The sequence below is a fragment of the Tasmannia lanceolata genome, unplaced genomic scaffold (assembly GCF_043159265.1).
Source record: "Tasmannia lanceolata isolate RefF3 unplaced genomic scaffold, GAP_Taslan_0.1 ptg000012l, whole genome shotgun sequence".
NCBI classification, from domain to species: Eukaryota; Viridiplantae; Streptophyta; class Magnoliopsida; order Canellales; family Winteraceae; genus Tasmannia; species Tasmannia lanceolata.
Genome location: NW_027518689.1, coordinates 18635083 through 18658205, shown reverse-complemented (window position 1 = coordinate 18658205; position 23123 = coordinate 18635083). Strand labels below are relative to the sequence as shown.

General features: G+C 37.0%; 1 protein-coding gene across 6 annotated transcripts; it reads left to right on the top strand.

Annotated features, from left to right (window-relative positions):
- The first annotated feature begins 1506 nt into the window (after positions 1–1506).
- Positions 1507–20610, top strand: LOC143887680 (mitogen-activated protein kinase kinase SIPKK-like). Of its 6 annotated transcripts, none has more exons than XR_013254335.1 (9): positions 1507–1712; positions 1802–1886; positions 14985–15119; positions 16551–16775; positions 16879–17061; positions 17514–17733; positions 19829–19874; positions 19998–20095; positions 20257–20610. XR_013254335.1 is itself a non-coding variant. In XM_077391807.1 (9 exons), the coding sequence occupies exons 1-8, from the start codon at positions 1639–1641 to the stop codon at positions 20079–20081; spliced, it is 1056 nt and encodes a 351-aa protein (XP_077247922.1). In that variant the 5' UTR covers positions 1515–1638; the 3' UTR covers positions 20082–20095; positions 20189–20610. The 6 variants fall into 6 exon arrangements, 3 of the variants coding, with proteins under 3 accessions (XP_077247922.1, XP_077247921.1, XP_077247920.1); XR_013254337.1 differs by lacking the exon at positions 20257–20610 and adding an exon at positions 20189–20206; XR_013254336.1 differs by lacking the exon at positions 20257–20610 and adding an exon at positions 20179–20197.
- The last annotated feature ends 2513 nt before the right edge of the window (positions 20611–23123 follow it).

Sequence of the window (23123 nt, the reverse complement as noted above, 5' to 3'; positions counted from 1 at the left end):
TCCGTGAATAAGAAAGCCCGTTTTAGGATGAATTCACCCTGTATTTTTTCAAGATGAATTGCACAGCCCATACCATCGAATGATCCAAACTGTCCATTTGATGGGCCACAATATAAATCGGTTGTGCCCCAAAAATCATTTCCATAGGATGATCCCAACCGTCCGATCTATAGAAGTTTCCATAATATGAGGTCCCTCTTTAGATTGGAGGGTTAGAATCATCCGACCGAAATGATTTTTGGGGCACAACCTATATACATTGTGGCCCATCAAATGGGCGGTTTGAATCATCCAATGGTGTGGGCTGTACAGTCCATTTTGAAAAACAAGGGTGAATATACTTAGAAGGGGGTGAAATGCCCTTCCAACAATCATGAACTATATTGACCTGGTGGGGCAAATAGACTCTAATAGCAGTTGATTGTGATAGTTTGTTAGAGACATGTACCTATTATTTTAAATATTCACCTACTCCTTGGGTAGGGGGGATTTTGGTCATTTTGGTCACCTTAATTCGACGGTACTGTCGTATTTTTTGCCAGACGCGCGTTGACGTTCAAGGGAAGTGATATATTTCCCGGGCAAAGAGTGATAGTCTGCCTGAAATATATAGCTATTATTTGAAAGAGAAAACACAGTTACAGCCCCTCAAAGAGACGACGATTGTGATAGTCTGCCTGAAATATATAGCTATTATTTAAAAAAGAAAATACAGTTACACCCCCTCAACTTTGTGACACACAACCTATCGAAAAAAGAAAAAAAAACAAAAAACAAAAACTTTGTGACACATTCAACGATAACCTTATAGTTTCAAACTCATCACCCACACCCCCTGACTTTTCAATGCGTGTGAGGTAGAACCCTTTAGTTGACGGTCCGTCCACAAATCGAAGGGCTAGGATGATCCTATCGAGATGATTTTTGGGCACACCCTATCTATTTCAGGGCCCATCAAATGAATGCTTTGGATCATTCAAAACAATGTGGACCCACTTTGTTTTCGGTCGCCGGACTAGAGAAGGATCTCTACTCGACCGATTAGAGACGAGATCTTAATAATCATTGATATATTTTCAAAAGAAAGGGTCTACCTTATACACATTGAAAAGTCACAGGTGTAGTTGATGAGTTTGAAACTATAGGGTTATCTTTGAATGTGTCGGAAATTTGAGGAGGTGTAACCATAATTTTCTTCATTAAAAAAATCCACCTTGCCCTTGAGTATGGCATTTTGGTCATTTTTCTAAACTTTGGCCCCACGAACACGGTGCTCTCTGTCTTTTTTTTTCTTAGTCACGTGTCACCATTCCAAGCCACATTTTTAGGGACCTATGTATTCGTTCCTTTTGACAATTCCCACAGTTTAAAGTCAAACCTTTGCTTTCCCTTTACACCTTTTACTTTCCTGGGCCAGTCTTTTGGTTGGTGTATTGGGTGTATTTATGGCCATAAATTAGTAAATTACACCAGTGGGGCTGGCCCACGGAAGAAAAGGGGCCAAATAATATCACTCCCCAATTTTTCTTTCCCATGGGGCGTGCTGAATTTAAAGATAGGGAAATTCGATCGGCCACCACCAACCTCGCAAGTCTAATGTTCTTCCCAACTCAATAAGGGCGATTCTTGAGAGCAGCCATGAAAAAGAGAAGATGCTCAAACCCTAAGCTCAAGCTCTCTCTCCCTTCCACTGACTCCATTGAGAAATTTCTGTGTGTCATAAAATCTTCTCTTCCTCTTTCTCTATACGCTTTGATCTTCTTTTGTTAAATGCTGAAAAATTTCTCTCTACATTATCCAGGACTAAGACCGGTACATTCAAGGACGGAGATCTTTTGGTCAACAAGGATGGCTTGCGAATCGTTCCACAGGACGAACAGCATGAGGTACACATGATCTCTGTTGCCTCTCCTCTGTTTTCTAACTGCTCTTTTGGTTGCTAGTGTTCTTGTTACAATTGTGGATCTTGCTAGTGTTCTTGATTTGTTTGGAAACAGCTCAATAAACTGAAATCCCTGAAGTTTTGTGATTTGTGGGCTTTTTTCTTCTTCTCTTTTGGTTAATTATTTATGGTGGAATTAGAAAACCCCATCTATATTAGGTTTTCAAGTTGGTTGAGATTTGGGTGTATAGAGAGTGACACCTGAAGTGGAAATTATGAAAGAGCACTGTTCTATCAAAACAGAAATTAGAGAAGAAGATGATAGAGAAAGAGGGAAACAAAGAGTTAATTCGAGGAATCTCAACCTCCAATGTTCTGACTGCACCAATTGTGATTATTCCTTACCAAATAGCTATATGGCATCTACATTATATAGGAATTGCTGAAAACAAAATAGGAAACAGAAATCAGCAAGTAGGGAAAAGAAATTAAGGAAACCTAATATAATATGGAAATAATTTCAATAAGGAAAGCAATCTAAATAAGGAAATCTGGTTCTAACAAATTAGGTCCATAGTTAGCTCAAACCAACATAAAATGTGAGTGATATTTTAACGGATCAAACCAACATACAATGTGAGTCATATTTTAAGGGATCGGAGGACGATTATCATGGAGCATGGTGGGAAGCCTAAAATTTCCCCAAAGGGGTCTGTAGTAGGAAATATGTATATTAGGTAATGGTAAAAGAAATCTAATAGGAAGCAGGAACCTATTAGTCTGCCCCTCTACCTGGATCGATCAAGGTCAACTTTGACGGAAGTTCTAAAGGCAAACTGGGTTGGGCAGGGATTGAGGGAATCTGCTATGATTCTAATGAACAGAAGATTTTATCCTTTTCTGGATTTGTTGGCATATGTGATTCAAATGAAGCTGAAGCCCCGTGCCTTGCTATGGAGGCTGAATTGGTACTCAAAATCTAGATTGGATCCATTGATTATCGAAGGGATATAAAGAGAATCATTGACAAATTCATCTATTGGAAAGTTTCACATATTGAGAGAGAGAGAGAGAGAGAGAGAGAGAGAGAGAGAGAGAGAGAGAGAGAGCAACAAAATTAATTACAAAGGAGGCATTTCATTCATAACAATTAATTACAAATGAGGCATTTCATTCATAACCTATTTGCTAAGCCATTCTTCTCCCTGTGAATATGAATACATTAGTATTTAGCCAACATGGAAATGATATCATGCATCTCAAGAAAGAGTCTCCAAAATTTCCTAGGCAGAAAGGTTTGCTTGTTAAGCCACCAAATTATCACCCTTGATCCAAAGATTCTGAACTTTTACATGCTTAAGCAGTCTTAGACCGGTCCAGGCTGCCATGACTTCAACTTCAATTTCGTCGGCCTCACCCCAAGGGCCTGCAAAATCCGTAATCACTTCACTACCTTCATCTGTTTTGATTCCCCCAATACTTGCCAATTGCCATCCTAACTTCCGAAGACTTAACTTCAGTAACTTACTGCCGTCAAAATTAAGCTTGGGTTAGCCCATAAGTCTGGACGGGAAGGCGTGGGAAGGAAATCCTCACTAATCAGAACCCAAGCATTCATAATATCATTAAGATGAACGTTAGTGAAATGCTTAGAATTAGAAGTTCTTTTAGAGACTTAAAAAATAATCATGTTAATAAGCTGCGCAAGATTCCTTGATCCTTTCTTTCTTTCAAAATGAGCCTGACACACGATTGAAAAATAATTTTTCACACATATTGAATCCTCTTATTACCGACATAGTAGCCCTACAACTGCTAGAAATCAAGAATGTTGAAGGGTTCTGAGATAGGATAGACTTGGAACAAACCAAAGAAAAAACTCCGAAAGTGTAAGGTCCAAGGACATTGCAAAACAACATGGGTTGGAGTTTCATCTAGGAAGCTATAGAATGAGCAATCTCTAATCCGACAAATATGTCTTCTGATGAGTTGATCCCCAATTAGGATCTTACCGTGCATTAAACACCATAAAAATGCAAATGCTTTAGGCAAAGCAGCTGATTTCGAGATATTTGGAAAAATCTGAGAATAGGATCAGGGCAGACGATAGGGTCGTAAGATTTAACCAAGAAAGTTCTCGACTGGTCAGGGAGCCAAACAATCTAGTCCTTACAATTCGAGGATGGGATGTAGAAATGACAAAGCATATTAGTCTACTACTCATGTCAAGGAAGTTGCATAAATCACTAGGGGAATCTCCTTGTCTAAGAACACGGAGATGGAGGGAGAGTCGAAATGACCAAGCCTCATGTCAAGGAATTTACAGAAATAACTACAGGAATCTCCTTGTCTAAGAAAGGGGAGATCGAGGGATACACACTGTTTCTGCTCAGATAAGCGTTTAAACTAAAGCTTATTAATTTTATGGTTCTGTTGCAAAATAGGGTAGTAAGATTTAACCGAGAAGGTGCTCGACTCGTCAGGGAGCCAAACAATCTAGTCCATGCAACTTGAGGATGGGAGCATGGTTTTAAATTTCCACGGAAACTGATAGGAAATGAACAAAGTATTTTTGTTTTTATCCCCACCGAAAAAGAAATCTCAATGATCTTGTCCCACTTCATTATTTCTATCGCAATTTCGATCGAAATTCACAAAATTCAACCAAAATTTGACAAAAAAGTCTCGAAACATCGAAATGGTCGAAATGATAAAAAATGGAAAGATGTTATGAATTATGATTTACTGTATATAAAGCTATTATCGTATATAAAGCTATTTCTTCTCAAAAGTAAAAAAGTCCTGCTCAAATTTGCTGTAAATAAAAAAAACACTGCAAATCAAATAAACACGTTTTTCCTGCTTTCCATGGATTTTTTTTCTTAAAAATAATTTCTTTGATTTTTTTTTTCTTAAAAGTTCGGATATAAATGATGCAAATAATAGTGCCAATACCAATTGCAAAGGTAGAAAAACATTTAAGATTTTTAATCCGTGTCAACATACTTTGTGGGCCCATCCTAGTTGAATTGAAGGTGGGCCCACTTTTCATTTCAACGTAAGAATCACGGGAATTTCATATTTTAAGACCTAACCATCATCATACAAAAGATGAGTCCAGCTAAGTTCATAAAGGAGACATGTTTTTTTTAAAAGTCATTTTATTTTGCATTTCATTTCATTAATACAGAGAATGATATTTGGTAGGCAGCATCATTGAGCTGCACAACTAATGGTGCGTTCGCAACCATTCTATTGATTCTTATTCTTGAATCAAGAATGGGCATGCATTCTTTTGAGCGATCTTGGCAACAGAATCCCGTTTGGCAAACTCACATTCAAGAATCCATTTGCAATTCCTTTGAGTAGAATCACGTTCGGTTGTGACAAATGATGGATTCGATTTTTTTTTTAACCCAGAACATCAACCGTTGTCCAGAAATAGCCATGCAAACCTCACCTCCATCTAAAATAGCTCAAATCTTACGGAACCCAATTCAACCCTCTCCAAACCCATCAAACCCACCACCAATTCAACTAAAACAACCCTCTCCTAGCCATCAAACCCCCCACCAATTCAACAAAAACCCATCTCAGAAACCTCACCTCTATCTCAAATAGCTCAAACCCTACAAAACCTAACTCAACCATAGCGAGAAATCCCTAATATACTTAAAACCATCTTCCCCAATAGTAAAACCACAATTACCACCAAATAGTGGCAGTCATCCTCTAGGAACCCAACTCTCTGCCAAAAAAAAAAAAACAAACAAACATTGAGTTTGTTTCAGGAACCCACTTCTCTCTGCAAAAAGCCCTTGATTTCATTCCAGGTATGGCAAGAGGCAGAAAGAGAGAGAAAACTCAGAGGGATGGATAAGAAACCCCTTTTTTTCTTCATGGAGAGAGGGAGATGCTCAGGAAATGGAGTTTAGTTGCAGGTTGCTGGGTAGATGCTTCAGCTGGTCCGTTGAGTTGAAGGAGGAAGACGGAGAGACCTGTGGAGGAAGAGGAAAAGAGCTGTGGAGAGTTTACAGGAGAGGAGAGCGAGTGGGTTGTTATGGGACTTTCATGATAAACTCATTTAAGCAAATTTTGGAAGCGATAAATAGTGTCTCCATAAAATTTGGGTTTAGAATCGCCATGTCCGATTAAAATTGGGAGAAGAATGGTTGCCGAACGCGCTTCTTCGGGATTATTCAGTTTCTTTATTCTAGGCAACTAAAAAATCAGGTGAAGAATGGTTACCGAACGCGCCCTAAGTAACCTTATCTTTATGTGATAGGATGTCAGATCGGCATGTGGCCAATAATACCTCGTAACTCTATGTGGTATTGACATAGAGTTGGGGTCCTTGGAAGGAACACCGATCATTGTACTTTCTTATACTTCATTACATTCTTTTGAATGATTCATTACATTGTACTAATTTATTCACTTTAGTGTTCCAGACAACGCATGTCAGTAGGTGTTTGATGTGATTAAGCAATTATGTATGGATTTTTTTCTTGTGGTGGTTTCTAAGTTTGTATTTGTGCTTATTTTAGCATTTCCCAAAGTTTCATCTTAAAATTTCACCATTTGTATATGTTTCCATACGTTTCCATGATTTTATAAGATTTCTATCGAAATTTTCAATCATAACCAAAATTTTTCGTTTCCGTGCCGGCCAAAATCAAAACCGAAATTGAAATTTAGAACTTTTCCAAGGTTTGAAATTTTCACTGAAACCGACACAAAACAACCGAAATGTTTCTGTTTCCATGCCTATCGAAACGAAATCCCAATGGTTTCATTTCACTTTATTATTTCTGTCAAAATTTTAACTAAAAATTGATTTGTTTTTATTAAGACCCTGCATTTCTGTTTAGAACATTTTCAATTTTTACAAAGGCCATATTTTGCAACCTTTGATTTGTTGCATTTATAGATAAATTTCCATTCGTATATAAATGGTGCAAATAGTGGTGTCGATACCAGTTGCAAAGGTTGAAAAATATTTAAGATTTTTAATCTTTATCAACATGCTTTGTGGGCCATCCTAGTTGAATCGAATGTGAGCCCACTTTTCATTTCAATGTGATTAGTCGTGGGAATTTCATATTTCAAAACCTAAGCATAATACAAATGATGAATCTCTGAGTAAGCGTAGAAAGGAGAAATGTTTTTTAAGCCATTTTACCTTGCATTTCATTTCATTAATTTAGAGAAGGATATATGATAGGCTGCATCATTCAGCTGCACAACAAAGTAACCGTATATTGTGTATGGGTATGTCAGATCAGCATGTGACCAATAATACCTCTTAACTCTATGTAGTATTGACATAGAGTTGAGTCCTTTGAGGGGAGACCAGTCATTATACTTTCTTATACTTCATTAAATTGTATTTCTTTATTGACATAACTGTTCAAACATGTGCGACAACACATGTCACTAGGTGTTCGATGTGATTAAGCTATTTTGGATGGCCTTTTTTTTCCCTCGGGTGATGGTTTCTAAGTATGTATTTGTCCTTATCCTAACATTTCCCAAAAATTTTCATCTTAAAATTTCATCATTTGTATATGTTTCTGTTAAACTACATGATATATAGAGAGAGTGTGTGTGTGCATGTGAGAAGGTGAGAGAGATGAAGAAATGGAGGCGTGAATGTTAACTGTTCTCTCCCACACGCATAATATTATATAAATATGTAATAAATTACATATTCCTATTATACCTCTTATTACTTTAATATTTCTAACACTCCCCCTCAAGCTGGAATGTATATATCGTACATTCCGAGCTTGTTACAAGAATCTTTCAACTCCGCACACCCTAATGGTTTGGTAAACATGTCCGCAAGCTGCTCTATAGATCGAGTAAACATATGCAAATTTCACCACTCTGAATCCGATGATGAATGAAGTGACAATCTACTTCAATATGCTTGGTTCACTCATGGAATACTGGATTAGTTGCAATATGAATTGCAGCTCTATTATCACAATATAGCTGTGCTGGAGATGTCGTTGAAAACCGATCTCAGACAAGAAGGAACGAAGCTAGATCAACTCCCCACTAGTATCGGACATAGCCCTATACTCAGCCTCAGCACTAGACTTAGAGATAACATCTTGCATTTTACTCCTCCATGACACCAAGTTACCTCCTACAAACGTACAATATCCTGTGGTTGTTCTTCTGTCTGCAGGAGATCCTGCTTAGTCTGCATCACTGAACCCTTCTACCTTTTTATGCCCATATTTTCTAAAACATAAGCCTTTACCTGGAGTACCCTTCAGATACTTGATGATCTGAATGACAGCTGCCCAGTGGGAAGTACGTGGAGCACTCATAAAACGACTAACCATGCTCATTGCAAACGCTATGTCTGGCTTAGTGACAGTCAGATATATCAACTTACCAACCAGTCTTCTGTATCTACCAGGATCATCCAACAACTCTCCCTAATCAGGAAGAAGTTTCACATTTGGATCCATAGGAGTAGCTGTAGGTTTTACCCCCATTGATCCAGTCTCCAAAATGTCTAAGACATATTTTCTTTGTGATAGACAAAGGCCATGACGAGTGAGAGCTACCTCAATACCAAGAAAATATCTGAGCTGACCAAAATCTTTATTGGAAAATTCATTCTAAAGAAAGGATTTCAAATTTTGTCATCTCCTGTAATCACAATATCATCAACATACACTATCAGAAGGATATATCCAGCTGATGATCTGTGACTGAATGCGGAATGATCAACCGCACACTGCTTCAGCTCAGAACGCAGAACTGCACTACTGAATCGACCAAACCAAACCAAGCCCTTGGTGATTGCTTCAAACCATAAATTGCCTTCTGAAGACGATATACTGAGGTGCACATCTCCCCCTTAGCAACATACCCAGGAGGTTGCTCCATATAAACTTCCTCAGAAAGATCACTATGGAGGAAGGCATTTTGACATCCAGTTGAAACAAAGGCCATCCACGGTTCACAGGCAAAGAGATCCGTACAGAAGGAATTTTAGCCACTGGAGAAAACGTCTCCTGATAGTCAACACCAAAAGTCTGAGTATACCCTTTGGCAACAAGGCGAGCTTTGAGGCGCTCTACAAACCCATCTGGAAGATAATTTATAGCAAAGACCCAACAACACCCAACAACACCCAACATGTTTTGCACCAGAAGGGAGAGGAACCAACTGCCATGTTTTATTTGAATCAAGGGCAGCCATCTTTGCATCCATGGCAGCCCTCCATCCCGGATGATTGAGGGCATCTGTAACAGATTTAGGCAAAGTAACAGAAGACAGGCTTGAGACAAAGGAATGAAATGAAGGTAATAGATGCTCATAAGAAACAAATTTGGAAATAAGATGTGTAACAGTGCGAGATCTAGTACGAGTGGCAATTGGAGAATTAGGAGGAAAACAAATACCTGACGCCGGACACTCTGACTGCGGAGGAGGATCAGCTGGCTGAGATGGTGCCTCATTTGTAGAAGCCGGTGGAGATGATGTCTCATTCGTAGGAAAAACCACCTGTCGAGAACCCCGATTATAAGTTAACACCTCAGGGTCCTTTGGTCTCTCTCAAGGACCTGGAGGAGGATCAGGGGCTGCCGATGACATAGATTGGGTAGAACTTATCGCAAATGGGACTGGAACACTAGGTATGTCCACAGATACGGGTAGAGGAGGATCAGCCGAAAACGGTTGGTCCTCAAAAAAATTGACATCAGCAGAGATAAACGTTTTCCCAAGGCGAGGGCTGTAACACTTGTAACCTTTCTAGGTACAGGAATAACCCAGAAAGCCCCATTTTTCTGCCCTAGGTTCGAACTTGTCAAGATTAGGGGACAATTTCTGAACAAAGCACGTACACCCAAAAACACGCGGCAATAACGGAAACGGCTCTCCCAAAGGATACAAAACTGAGAAAGGTGTTTTCCCAGATAGAATAGAGGAAGGAAGACAGTTCCCGAGATAGCATGCCGTAAGAGCTGCATCTCCCTAGTGAAGCTTAGGAACTTTCATCTGAAACATAATTGTGCGAGTCATATCAAGCAGGAATGAATCTTCCTTTTTGCAATACCATTCTGTTGCGATGTATATCAGTATATGCACATGTTGATTGATAAATGATACCACGAGATGCAAGGAAATCATGAAATCCATTATCTACATAAAAATATTCCTTAGCATTTTCAGTGCGTAAACAATTAATGGAACATTTAAACTGATTAACCACTTCAAAATAAAAGGTACGAAAGGCATTAAAGACTTGAGATCTATCTTTAAGTAAAAACAACCAGGTGACGTTGTTGATTGGTGCTTGTTGATGTTGGTGGCGTTGTTGATGTTGGTGGCTTTATTAGTGCCTTAGCTAATTTGTGGTGGCTGATTTGGTAGTTACTACTGATTTGGTGATTTGTGACTTCCGTTTCTGATGTTGGTTTGCTCAATAGGGAGAGAGTGTGTGTGTGTGTGCATGTGAGAAGGTGAGAGAGATGAAGAAAGGGAGGCATGAATGGGAGAGAATGTTAACTGTTCTCTCCCACACGCATAATAATATATAAATATGTAATATATTACATATTCTGATTATGCCCCTTATTATTTTAATATTTCTAGTAGTTTCCACATGTTTTCGTGATTTTACAAGATTTCCACCAAAATTTCCAACCGAAACCGAAATGTTTTATATCTCTTCCAATCGAAACTGAAACCGAAATTTAAAACCTTGGATTGGAGGTAGAAATGACCAAGCCTATTACTCATACCAAGGAACTTACAAAAATCACTAGGGGAATCTTAAGAATAGGGGAGATGGAGGGAGAGGCGAAATGACCAAGTCTATTATTACTCATGTTAAGGAATTTTCAGAAATCTCTAGGGGAATCTCCTTGTCTAAGAATAAGGGTTATGGAGGGATATGCACTGTCGTTGCTCAGATAAGTAGTTAGGTTATGTTGTAGAATAATAATTTTTGTTAAAATGAACAAGAAAACTACAGACAAAGTGGATCTGAACATACAAAACAACTACACTGCAGGCATCTCATGCCTCACCACTAGATCTGAGCAAGATAATGATGAATACGAGAGAACATGCACTCAAACTTTAACAATATGCCCTTCATTTTTCTAAAATAAAGTCGGAATCTCCAAGGATGCGTGGAGTCCTCTTTGAAGCTACAGGTAGTGTTAAGTGAGTTGCCTTTAATATAGATCTTTGGCTGGTCTAAATTTGATGTTAATGGACTCCACTCCATACCACCTTTTTTTAAAAAGAACAAAAGAGTGTTTATTTTTACAAAGAACTCCAGACCACCTTCACTTTTGCACTTTTGCACTTTTGCCTCTGTTGCATCCAAATCACCCCAAGGGCTTGCATAAGGCATAAAAAATCTACCATTAGAGTCCGAGAAAGCCCTCCAATGCCAATAGACTAAGTAGTAGAATTATCTTTATAAGATAAACTACCTTGTGGATCTATGATATTCCTATGAATTGGCTCAAAAGTTGCTCTTTATACTTTTTTGAAGGGCAGTTGCTCTTTATATTTAGATCAAGTGATGTATTAAATAAAAGAATCAAATGCAAGAAGGGTGAGAAGATCTGGGTGGCCTACATTAGACAAATCTACAAAACAAACATTTCATTCCACGTCAACGAATCTAAAAGTGCCAAAATTAGCAAGATTTTCCACATGGTCGTTTCCTTCTTGATGGATATAGGAACACCAGTACACTAAGGTAGTCAACATATCTTTTGTTTCTCTAAATAGGCACCTCGAGCTCGAGAGAGGGCACAATTCCTTCTTAAGCCATCTGATTGTGTTCAAATTTGGTGCGAAACAGATCAAGTTTGCTATGGTTTGGTATCCAGAAGTAGACTGGGTTATTAATTACTGCACATAGGGGCAAATTTGTCATTTTTCTTTAAATAACTTGTGAAGCCACTTTACTAATTTTATTTATTCATTTGCACGAAAATTCACATAGGGAAGGTGTAATGACCCGGATTTGGGGCAAATTTTTAGATATAATTTTTTTTCTTTTCAAAATCCTAAAATCCGAATCGCTACCCTAAAGAGGGAAACAACAACTAAACAATTCTATTACATTAACTGAATGTCTATTACATAATTTATTACAACTGATAATATCAAACTATTAGCTTAAACAAAATAATAACTGAATCCATGACTAAAACTCAATTTCTAAAATGAATAAAAACAACTGAACTTTCATCTGGTATGATAACAAGTCACCCCCAAAAGAAATCCTATAAGTGCTCTCTCCCATCCTAAGTGCTACCTAGACCTGTTCATCGGCAAAGGCTCATTCACTTTCTTCACCTACAAAGTCTGAAAAATAATCTAAGTCAAACAGGAAGCTCATGTGACTGGTTGAACCGTTGAATAATAAAAGTGACAAGAATGAAAATCTGCATTATAAAGGTGTTTCTCATGGTATTCACATGTGATAAGGAAAAGCAATTAGAATTATAAGATTTATTGCTAAGGATAAAGAATATTAATAAGCATGTGAGAATGTCGAGGGAATATATTAAAGATGGCAAATCATGGAATCATATAAGAGAGCCTCAATCATACAGAGTACATATAAAGAGGTAAACTACGAGAAGTATAATGTCATCTCGACGGGGTATACGGGTCATATCTATCTCGTCATAAGTATATACATGATGGAAATCCTCACAAACTCGTCAGTAAGTGGCCACATGTAGCTCTATGGCCTTCCCGTACTATAGTATGAGGCGTAAACAAAAACACTGTATATATAGATTATGGCCAAAAAATAAAAAGTCCTACCACAGGAAATTCTACGGGGATAATCAGTTAATTCAATGACATAGGTGCAAAAAGAATGCAAATAATCATAAGAAACAGAGATATAATCACTGAAATCATAATTGTAACTAATATTATAAAAGTCAGTCATCACTTGCCTTGATATTGAAGCCTAGGTGCTCGTACCAAGTCCTAACACTGATCTGAAGATGAGGATCCTGAGGTCCAAATTTAATAATTAGCTTGGTGTCAATTTCTTCTATCGGCCTTATGTTAAAGTTATTTAACCTATGCCTATTATTGTCCTATGATATGCCTTTTTATTTATTTGCTCAACTACTCTCTATGTGGTCCCCCAAAATCATATTTTTCTTTGCTCTAAAATATATATTTTCATCAAAATACTCTGAAATTTTGCAACTAAATCAGCCCTAATAACTATAAAAAATCTGTGACTAATCACGTAATAAAACTACGAAAATCAGCACTTAATCATGTGTTAAAAACCTTGGAAATTTGCACTTATTATGCCCTAAAGACTGAAAAATCAGAATCTATTTATGTGCTTAAATACTCAAAATCAGCACCTATTTAGGGGTATAAAACTATCAAAATCAGCAACTAATTAGGGGTATAAAATAATCAAAATCAGCAACTAATTAGGGATATAAAACAGTCAAAATCAGTAGTTTTCATGATACAAAAACTCTGCAAAATCAACAGTTTTCATACCTTAAAAACTGAGAAAATAAATATGTAAAGAGGGGACAAATTTATAAAAATCAGCGTATAATTAGGGTTTAATTAGGGCTTAAAAACTGAGAAACCTTAGTAATTAAATATGGAAAAACATGCGTATATGGAAACCCTAATTGATTAAACAAGAACAAATAAGTATATTATATTTTTCATGAAGTATAGAGAAGAAATCTAGTTTTTGGCAGTTACATAAAATCAATCCAATGAAACCCTAACTCTCTCCTCTTCTTTTCTCTCTCTCTTTTCTTTCTGTCTTTTCCTCTCTCTCTCTCTCTCTCTCCTTCAATTTTTTGGTGATTAAAAATAACCCTGGATGAGTTTATTTATAAACTTAGCCTAGAGTCTTATTTCAAGAAGGTTTCTAATTATTAGATTCCTAATTATAATCTAATACGAACTTAAGAGGGGTGGAAATATAAATATTGGATTTCATAGCTTATACTAATATGTTATTAGTATTTAGGTTATATTATGTTACTTTTAGATTTTATCTTTTTTAAATAAAACAACCTAAAAGTTGTCTATTAAGACAAAACTCGTAACTATGCCTAACCCTAACAGAAAAATGGTCATAACTTACTTAAATCACGTGCAAATCACTAAATCTTGTGTCCGTTTGATAGATATTCGAAATAACCATCTACCGGGACCAAAATCATGTCGAACGGACACGATTTGATGCCCCCAAAATAGGCTATACTGAAAGTGACGAAAGTACACTATGACCGTCGATTTTTAAGATCTTTTAATCTATTGCGAGATAGGAAATACACAAGAATCTTAAAGACTGGGGATGGATCCAATATCTAATTTACAGATTCTACGGTCCGAAAACTCAAAATCGAAGATCTAGCCGTTAATATTTGATCGAAAGATCTACGGCTTAGATTTAATTAGGATTTGTATCTATATAGGCCCTTGGTGGGACCGGGTCATTAACGAAGGGGCATCAAACCTACGGTTTTCATATATGAGAGAGAGTGAAAATGGGTTTCTCTTTGCTATTGTTTTCTTTTCTATTGAGTTTCTTGGGGTTTACGCTATTTATCTTCCTCATTGATATATTTTTCACAGAACGAATATTTACAAAAAATTCCAAAACACTATGACGGGTCAAATATTTACAAATGTTTCCAAAAGATTGATGGGTCCTATTCTACCTACTTTGCTAATGTCAAAAAACATACAAAAAGACTGAATACATAAACTTTTTTTTGAATGATTGAATGCTTTTAACTCTCGAACTTCTTCTATTAAAACATGTCATTATCACTTACAAAAAGACTTAAGTTTATTTTGAGCAGAAGAAAATCAATGTCTGTGTACAACACAAAGTACTACTAATCAAATTCTATAGTTTTACCAAAAGTCAGATTCTGCTTTTCATTTTTTTCTCATCAATGGTTTAATTTATAATATTACTTCTGTATGCACACTATCATAACCATGTTCTGCAGTACAATTTATGCTCTTGTATTACATAGCTTTCCAAATTAGATTTTAATTTCTTTCTTGCAAATGCCATGCTTGCGTACAGCCACGTCTTATAAATCCATCAGACAACCAGTTGACGTTAGCCGACATAGACACAATTAAAGTGATTGGAAAGGGTAGTGGCGGGATTGTGCAACTGGTGCGCCACAAATGGACTGGGCAGTTTTTTGCTCTTAAGGTATTGTTTGAATATAAAATTTTAACTTGCTTTATTGGCCCAGAATTTCATTCTTTCATAATCTCTTATCACATTAGGCATCATAAAGTGATTTGTTCTTGTCCCTAGAAAGCAATAATTTCACGGAAGTCACTTTATAGGGGAGTTCTTTTGTAGTCATGGGCTTTTGACATTGAGCATTTAAACTTTTAATTAAAATTACAAACCACCCTGAGTGGTGTAGAGAAATCTGCCCAAGCTGTAAGAATGGAAGCAACGCCCACAGAGAAGACAGCTCTCGAGGAAAAAGAACAACATACGAATACAAATGACTCTTTTTATGGTAATTCTGTAAATACCTCAGGCTGCATTTTATGCCAAAAAGAAAAAAAAAAACCTCCTTTACTAACCAACCACCAAAATCACAATTTTACAGTTTCTTTTCATTCACTAGATCCACATAATAACCATGCTCCAAACTGGATCGGTTTATCTTGGGCATTTATACCTAAATAAAGAAAAAAGACAGACAGAGGAAGGAAAAGAATGAAAAATGGGAATCAGAGAAAAGAAGAAAATCCAAAATATAGTAGCTTAAAACTTAAAGTGCCAATGATGTTGTCCTGAATCAAAGTAAAGAAGAAAACCCATAATATAACGACTTAAGCTCAAATTGCCAAAGATGATGTTTTTTTGTCAGAATTCACCTTCTTTATTCCAAACAATCTCTATTCAACCTTCCACCATAGTTTGGGTGGAAAAGAATCTCTCAAATAAGCTAGAACCTGACTTTCGACGATCCTTGAAAACTTTTCCGAAAAAAATCAATGATATTTCACTCCAATAAATTTTACTGACTTGTAAACAAAGTGTTTTAAGTCATCATTTTAGAGCGTCAGGAATGAAAGCCCTTGGCAATTTACCTTCTTGAGAGGAGAAAATTTTATTTTGTATTGACTTGAAGTAGTAATTTCCACCCTAAGTCGCAGGCAATCTCTAGGCGCCAAGGAGATTGACTAGTAAATATAAACAAATGCCTGAAATTTCCCTAGCAACTACACAGACATTTTTATTTTGTATTGACTTGAAGTGGTAATTTCCACTCTAAGTCGCAGGCAATCACTAGGCGCCAAGGGGATTGACTAGTAAATGTAGACAAAGGGCTGAAATTTCCCTAGCAACTACACAGACTTTTTTCCTCCGTCAATAAAATCACACGTGCTTGCATGTATGAGAGACAGACATCTCTAGTTCAGCTAGATATTTGTTCTTTTGTTCCCTTGGCATATATCACTTTGGAAAATGTCAGAAAGGAGAAAGATAATGAGGATTGTGCCTTTTGCGAAGTGATCTCTTTAAAATGAATATTACAGGCTTTTCATTGTTTATAGGCCTATCACTGTTATTCACTTTTAGAGAAATAGTTCTAACATATTCTCCTTGAACATGCAGGTTATTCAAATGAATATCTTGGACAGTGTTCGCAAACAGATTGCACAGGAACTGAAGATCAATCAATCTTCACAGTGTCCATATGTTGTTGTGTGTTACCAGTCCTTCTATGATAATGGTGTCATTTCTATAGTCTTGGAGTACATGGATGGTGGCTCTCTTGCAGATTTTCTCAAGAAAGTCAAATCAATTCCAGAGCCATATCTTGCTGCCATCAGTAAGCAGGTCAGTGTTTTAAGGCAGAATCAATTCTTATTCCATTGTTTTCCTTGAGAGTTGCTGTACTTCACATGTAAATTATTTCTTTCCCATTTTTTCTTCTATGCAGGTGCTCAAGGGTTTGATATATCTTCATCACGGAAAACACATAATTCACAGGGATTTAAAACCATCCAATTTATTAATCAATCATAGAGGAGAAGTCAAGATAACTGACTTTGGTGTGAGTGCCGTATTGACAAGTACCTCCGGCCAGCGAGACACTTTTGTTGGCACTTACAACTATATGTCTGTGAGTAGATCTTTTAGTAACTGTAAACAGCCCATAATTTCATCTCAAGTCATATGAAGAATCTATATGTTTCTCTAGGGTTGAGTGCCTGTGAAATAACCAATTACTCCAAAAGCTTAAGCTGTTGGAAAAGGCATTATTTAATCTTTTATACTTTAACACTCCCCCACATGTGAGGCCCCTCCTTTTAGGGTTAGCCTACACATGGCACATGTGGCCCCTCTTTTGGGTTGGCCATTACATGTGGATTTTTAATATCAAGGAGTTTTGCTCCCAGGACCTTTGGCTCTGATACCATGTGAAATAACCAATTACTCCAAAGCTTAAGCTGTTGGAGAAGGCGTTATAAAATCTTTTATACTTCAACAGTGCACAAGCAACCTTTTCCATATTGTATTCATATTTGAAGCATAAGTATAGTTGTTTATATTGAATTTGTGTTGAATAGCCAGAACGAATCAGTGGAAAAACATATGGCTATAAAAGTGATATTTGGAGCTTGGGAATACTTTTGCTGGAGTGTGCAACAGGATGCTTTCCTTATTCACCACCTAACAAAAAGGATGGATGGATCAACTTTTATGAGCTTCTGGAAACAATTGTTGAGCAACCGCCACCATCTGCACCTTCTGATCAATTTTCTCCCGAGTTCGGCTCATTTATTTCAGCATGGTAAACATCATACTCTTTATATTTCACGCAATAATATGTCAGGATTACAGATAGTAACTTTCATAATCTTTTTTTGATGAGATTTCACTATGATTGAAGTTGGGCCTTTGCTCGAGTGGTGATACTAGGTTGAGGTCACAGTGCAAACTTCATCCTTCCAACCAGAAAAATAGATTCCATTAGAATTTATTTCACCGTATTCTTTATGCTGAAACCGATCTAATGCTATTCTTCTTTAAGCATTTGTCGTACCCTTCATCAAGTGATTTCAGCATTTGGTATTTCAATCATAGTTTTAAAACTCCCCGTGTCATCGTGGACTCCCCCGAGTTGACTCCATTTTGCCTTGGCCGTGTTCTGTGTTTTGCCCTACAGAGCCAATAAAAACTCCTTTGACTGTCACGAAGTATGACTGTGTCAACTGAGTAATAGACTGCGTCGTGCCAAGTCAACTAGAATATTCTTAGGCCGTGTTCCGATGCGCATCCGTGTTTTTAAACACTTTCAATATCTCACACACGCACACTTGATTGCATTCATTAGTAGTATAGGCAGATTTCCTAAATCATATATTTATTTATTTTCATTGGTTTTGCATCTGGCCGTGGGTTGCTCTGTTTTTTCAGTGGAATACCCGTATCATTTTTATTTAGTTTTTTTGGGAATCACATCTAGTGGGCAAACATTAATGAATTACTCCCAGTTGATTGTTTAGGCAATTTAGTTTAAGTTCAGTTGCATCTCTAGGTGGCTAGCTCTGTTTCATTTAAGTATACCAGTAAATGAGTCATATTGGAGAAGAACGCTTCACGTAGAAATATTAGTTGACTTTGTTTCCTGCTTCCCTTTCGTGTCTGGCTCAATGGATTGAAGAAGTGATGTATAGGACACCTAAATGGTGAGCAAGCTTGGTTATCTATCACATCTATCTCGGCAGGTTTATGTTTCCATCTTTACAAATTCAAACTTCTGATTTGGCAGACTTGTGTTCCCATCCCAACCAATTTGTGTCCTTGCCCCAACAAGTTCACATCTCTTAACATTAACAGATTGTGCCACTTTCTCAACAGAATTGCTTGTTAGCATATTAATGAAACAATATCAACCTTTACAGAATCTAAAATAATTGAACGATGACAATGAATTTTGCCTCTATATTCTTTCCAAAAATAAATAAATTATGCCTATATTAACTGATTTGTGAATGATGTTTTGATAATTTCTACAACTGATTTGAGCAGAACGGCCAGTTGACGTCAACAACTTAGCTGCAAGTTTTCTAGATGTCTTCGGTCAGTATACATGTGATGTCAATTTATTGGCTTTGATACCAAGTTGAAAACACTAATAGATCTAGGGTTTGGAAGAGTAGAAGAAAAAAATACCCCTACATCTCAAAATGATAAATTTATTATAAGCAGAAATAGATAAGTCTTCCCTTAAGTTATGAGTGATATTTGATATTTGCATGGGAGCCATTTCTATCAATATGTTTTGCAATAATAGCCTGGGGCTTTACTATATTTTTAAATATGGTGGGACAGTGTTTCGTGATGGTGGTCCCTAGTCCCAACACCGTTTATTAAGTTAGAGGAAAGTAGGATCCCCTTTCCGACATTGAATCGTATCTTTATGGAAGGTGAATCCAGTTATGGGATTGAGCAGAGTTTCATTCCCCGAGGCCCAAGGACACATCTGAGGTCTGATATATGGTGTACAAAATTCTTGTCCACGGGTCATCTGGATTGGAGAAAATCCTACACCGCCAATTAGCTAAGAGGGCAATATTTTGGGATCTAAATTTTACCAAATGAATGTCACAACTAGTAGCTGATGGTTGAATTTTACTGACATTTTGTGCAAATTTTATAGCTTTTAGTCTGATACATTCAGATTATCTCAAACTTGACATGGTCCACTACTGCTTCAATTCTTTGTTGTTGAGTTTTGCATTGGTGGAGCCAAATTATTTTTATCTTCTTGCAATGTAGACACTCTTTCCCTCATCAGAAATTTTTTCAAAGCCTAATATGTTGTTTTAGATTTTGGAAGTGTACATCACTAAAATGATATGGGTGTTCTGTATTTATTTCAGTGCCCAAAAGGACCCGAACGACAGAAAGTCAGCACAGGAACTTTTGGTAAGTCTACAATCTCTACATGTGACTTTGCTGATTCCATAGCATTCCTATTCTGTGTGAAATTGGGTACTTTTCATGTCACAATCTATTTCATATGATAATATATTTGTTCATATGAATCAGAAATATCCTTTTGTCAGCAAGTATGAAGATGTTGATCTTCCGTCTTACTTCACCAGTGCTGGACCTCCATTAGCCACTTTCTGAATATTTTCTATCTGGTATGTTCCAAAATTTACTTGTGGGTATGCCATTTAGCTTTACTTTATAGTTTTATTTGGTAATCAATCTGATTTTCACATAGTATGGGCCAGTACATCTTCTGGGTGTCAGCGGACAATTATTCAACATTGATTTTTTGTGATTTGGGAACACATGGCAGACTCAACATCCAACGAAGAGCATACTGAATTATACAGAAGCCAAGGGGTGGAACCCAAGCGACTTCATTCTACAGATGCAACGATCCAATCAATAGTTACAAGTCAAAGCTGGCGCCTGTGACCTAGAAATTTTAGACAAGTTTGACAAAAAGCCATGATTGATATTTGGTTAACTTCACGTCTAAGCTAATATAAAAAGCAGGGTAAAGAGTAGGAAATAAAAGAGAAAATTCAGAAAGATTTGTATGCTCTTCCAATTGATTAGTAGTAAAAGAGGCCTCTTCGAATCTCTGTAAACAACCTTTTACCCAATCATCAGGGATTTATAAATTTCAAGAGAAGTGTTGCTTAAAGTGTCTCAATTGAATTGAGGAAGTGCCATGTCGCTGAACAATCAGGTGACCGGTTTTTACCTCATACGGTGGCTGTTTTTAACACTGTAGGTATTCAGTAACTGTCTGATTGGCTTCTGCTAGTGACATGATACAACTGAAATTCCAAAAAATCACGAATAATTTGAAAATTTCAAGCAAATGTCTTCCCTCCTGAAATATTAGTTTTTTTTTTTTTGTTTAAAGTTTACACATAATTCATGGATTATTCAGGATTTCACAAATGCTCACTATTAGGCCACGTTTGGATACCAGCAAGATTTAGATTTGGATTTAGTTGATATTTTGAACTAGATCAGATCCTTAGAATTTCCAAATCAGTTACAACAGTGCAAAAATTATGATTTTCAAATCTTTTCTGCGAGACATTATTTGGAAATCAATATTTGTGGCAACTTCCGTCACCATCGTTGCTCCTCGACGTTGCTCCGGCAGCAGCGAGAGATCCCTCCCTCCCTCCGTCTTCTCTCTCTCACTGTCTTAAAACATGATCATGAAGATGATTGATGTGTTTTGTATCCAAAACTCAAATCCAAATCAAAATACAAATGCATGAGGTATCCAAACGGGCCCTTACATTATTTTGATGTCAACCATATTTCAGGAGAATGACATTTTTGATTCATTTCTTGTTGCTTGGTAACACATTATTAGGGCTGCTACATCTTTCTCCAAAAGAAACAGGGATATGCAACTGAATGTAGTTTATGTCGAGACATTTGCTGCAATCTGACTTGATATAAAAGGTCACTCTATAGGCTTGCTTGTGCTACCACCGATAGAAGGTCTAGCATATTATTGAGAGGAGGAATTAGAATTTTTAGTTGATCTAGCATATTATTGAGATGGCTTAGTGAGATGTGTCTTGAACAGATTCAAAGTGATTTTTTCCTTAAAACTACTCTGATCACCATGGTGGATGATCCTTTGATTGAAAATCTTTACACTATTTTCCCGACAGTTATTCACAACTCATCTAAATAACTTTGTTACCTTTAACCACACCATTCTTTGTTGTTGGAAATGCTTTTCAGCCTTAAATTAATCTTTCTCACCTTCTCCGTGTAATAAGGGCCAAAAAGATACACAAATCACGTGCTTACACATGGCAGTAGGACATGCCCGTAATAACTCGCTGGGCAAAGGATAACAAGGTAATAACGGTCCTTAATCAAAGGGTCTTAACCCAACTCCTATCCAATCACAGGCCAACACCTGTAAAAGGGTAAATGAAGCAGATAAAGATCAAACCAAATAAAAGAGTAGCACTTGTCCCCAAGGGCAAATGGATAAAACAACGCGAATCCTTGCTATAAATAGCCAGTGACAATCCCAAGGAAAAGGACCAAGAAATTTTACTGTTCATAGCTAGTACATAATATTTTTATTTAAAACTCTTCCAAAGCCACTTCAATAAATTACCATTTTCCGACCACAACATCGTGGATTTTTTTTTATGTTAAATTAAGTTACCATAGACTCCAAATGCTTCCTTAATCTTTAAATTTTTCTTTATTAGCCCCTTTGAGCTTTTCTACAGTTCTACTTACATAAATCATTTCTTAAGCTTCACTTTCACCCTTTACATCCTTTAATTTGAGATTCCATAGAAATTTGTTTATCTTTCACCTTACAAGACTTGTTTGCCTCCAGTTTGGTGGAACTTTGAAGGGCCGGTTTGGCAAACACGAAACAAATTATTTCTTGGAATGTTCATTGGTTTAATTGTGAGATAGTAGCTGAGAAGGAGTGAGGGGGAGGGACTTGAGAGGGAAGGAGTAGAGAGAGCATGAGAAATCCATTAAGAAACAGTGAAAAAATATTCACTACTTCAAATTGGGATTTTTTTTATTCCTGTTTATGCTCCCCTCACTCGCATCCTCTTAAGTCTCTCCCTCTTCACGCATATCTGACAACTAGCCCCGCTAATATTCCATGGTTGCCAAACATGCCCTTAGAGGATTTTTTGGCCAATCCTCATGGTCCTAATCATGTTCAAAGGCTCATAGTGATCACGACACCCACATTAATTGGGCAGTGATAAATCTACCCCAAAATATCTTTGCATCAGGTGTTCGATTTCTTTGGGGGTCGATTTATCACTCCCCTAATTGTTATATTTGCGCAAGGTGTTCGATTTCTTTCATCTCTGTCATCAAATGGAGGGTTGAATGAATATATCATTACATCTGCCTCGGCTTCGTTTAGGACCTGTTGATTTTGGATTTTGAGAATTGATTTTGGAAGCAAGGTAGACTTCAGGCCATGGAATTGAGATTTCATTAACAGGATAACCGATAATGGGACTAGCAATGGAATGGGATCACAATTCTGATTCCTGAGAGAGGAGCAAAACTAAAAACAAGGGGCTTGTTCGGGGAAGAAAAGCTGGTGAATTTATCACTTCCCCATAATTAAATAAATGTTGGAAAAGGGATTGACAAAGACAAAGCATACTAGGTGAAGGGGAGTGA

What these genes read in the sequence shown, in the direction of transcription:
- LOC143887680 (XM_077391807.1), top strand. Translation starts at nt 1,639, where the DNA reads ATGAAAAAGAGAAGATGCTCAAACCCTAAGCTCAAGCTCTCTCTCCCT. An exon ending in GGCAGTTTTTTGCTCTTAAG is followed by an intron (nt 15,120 to 16,550) that starts GTATTGTTTGAA and finishes TTGAACATGCAG; the next exon opens with GTTATTCAAATGAATATCTT. An exon ending in GCACTTACAACTATATGTCT is followed by an intron (nt 17,062 to 17,509) that starts GTGAGTAGATCT and finishes TGTGTTGAATAG; the next exon opens with CCAGAACGAATCAGTGGAAA.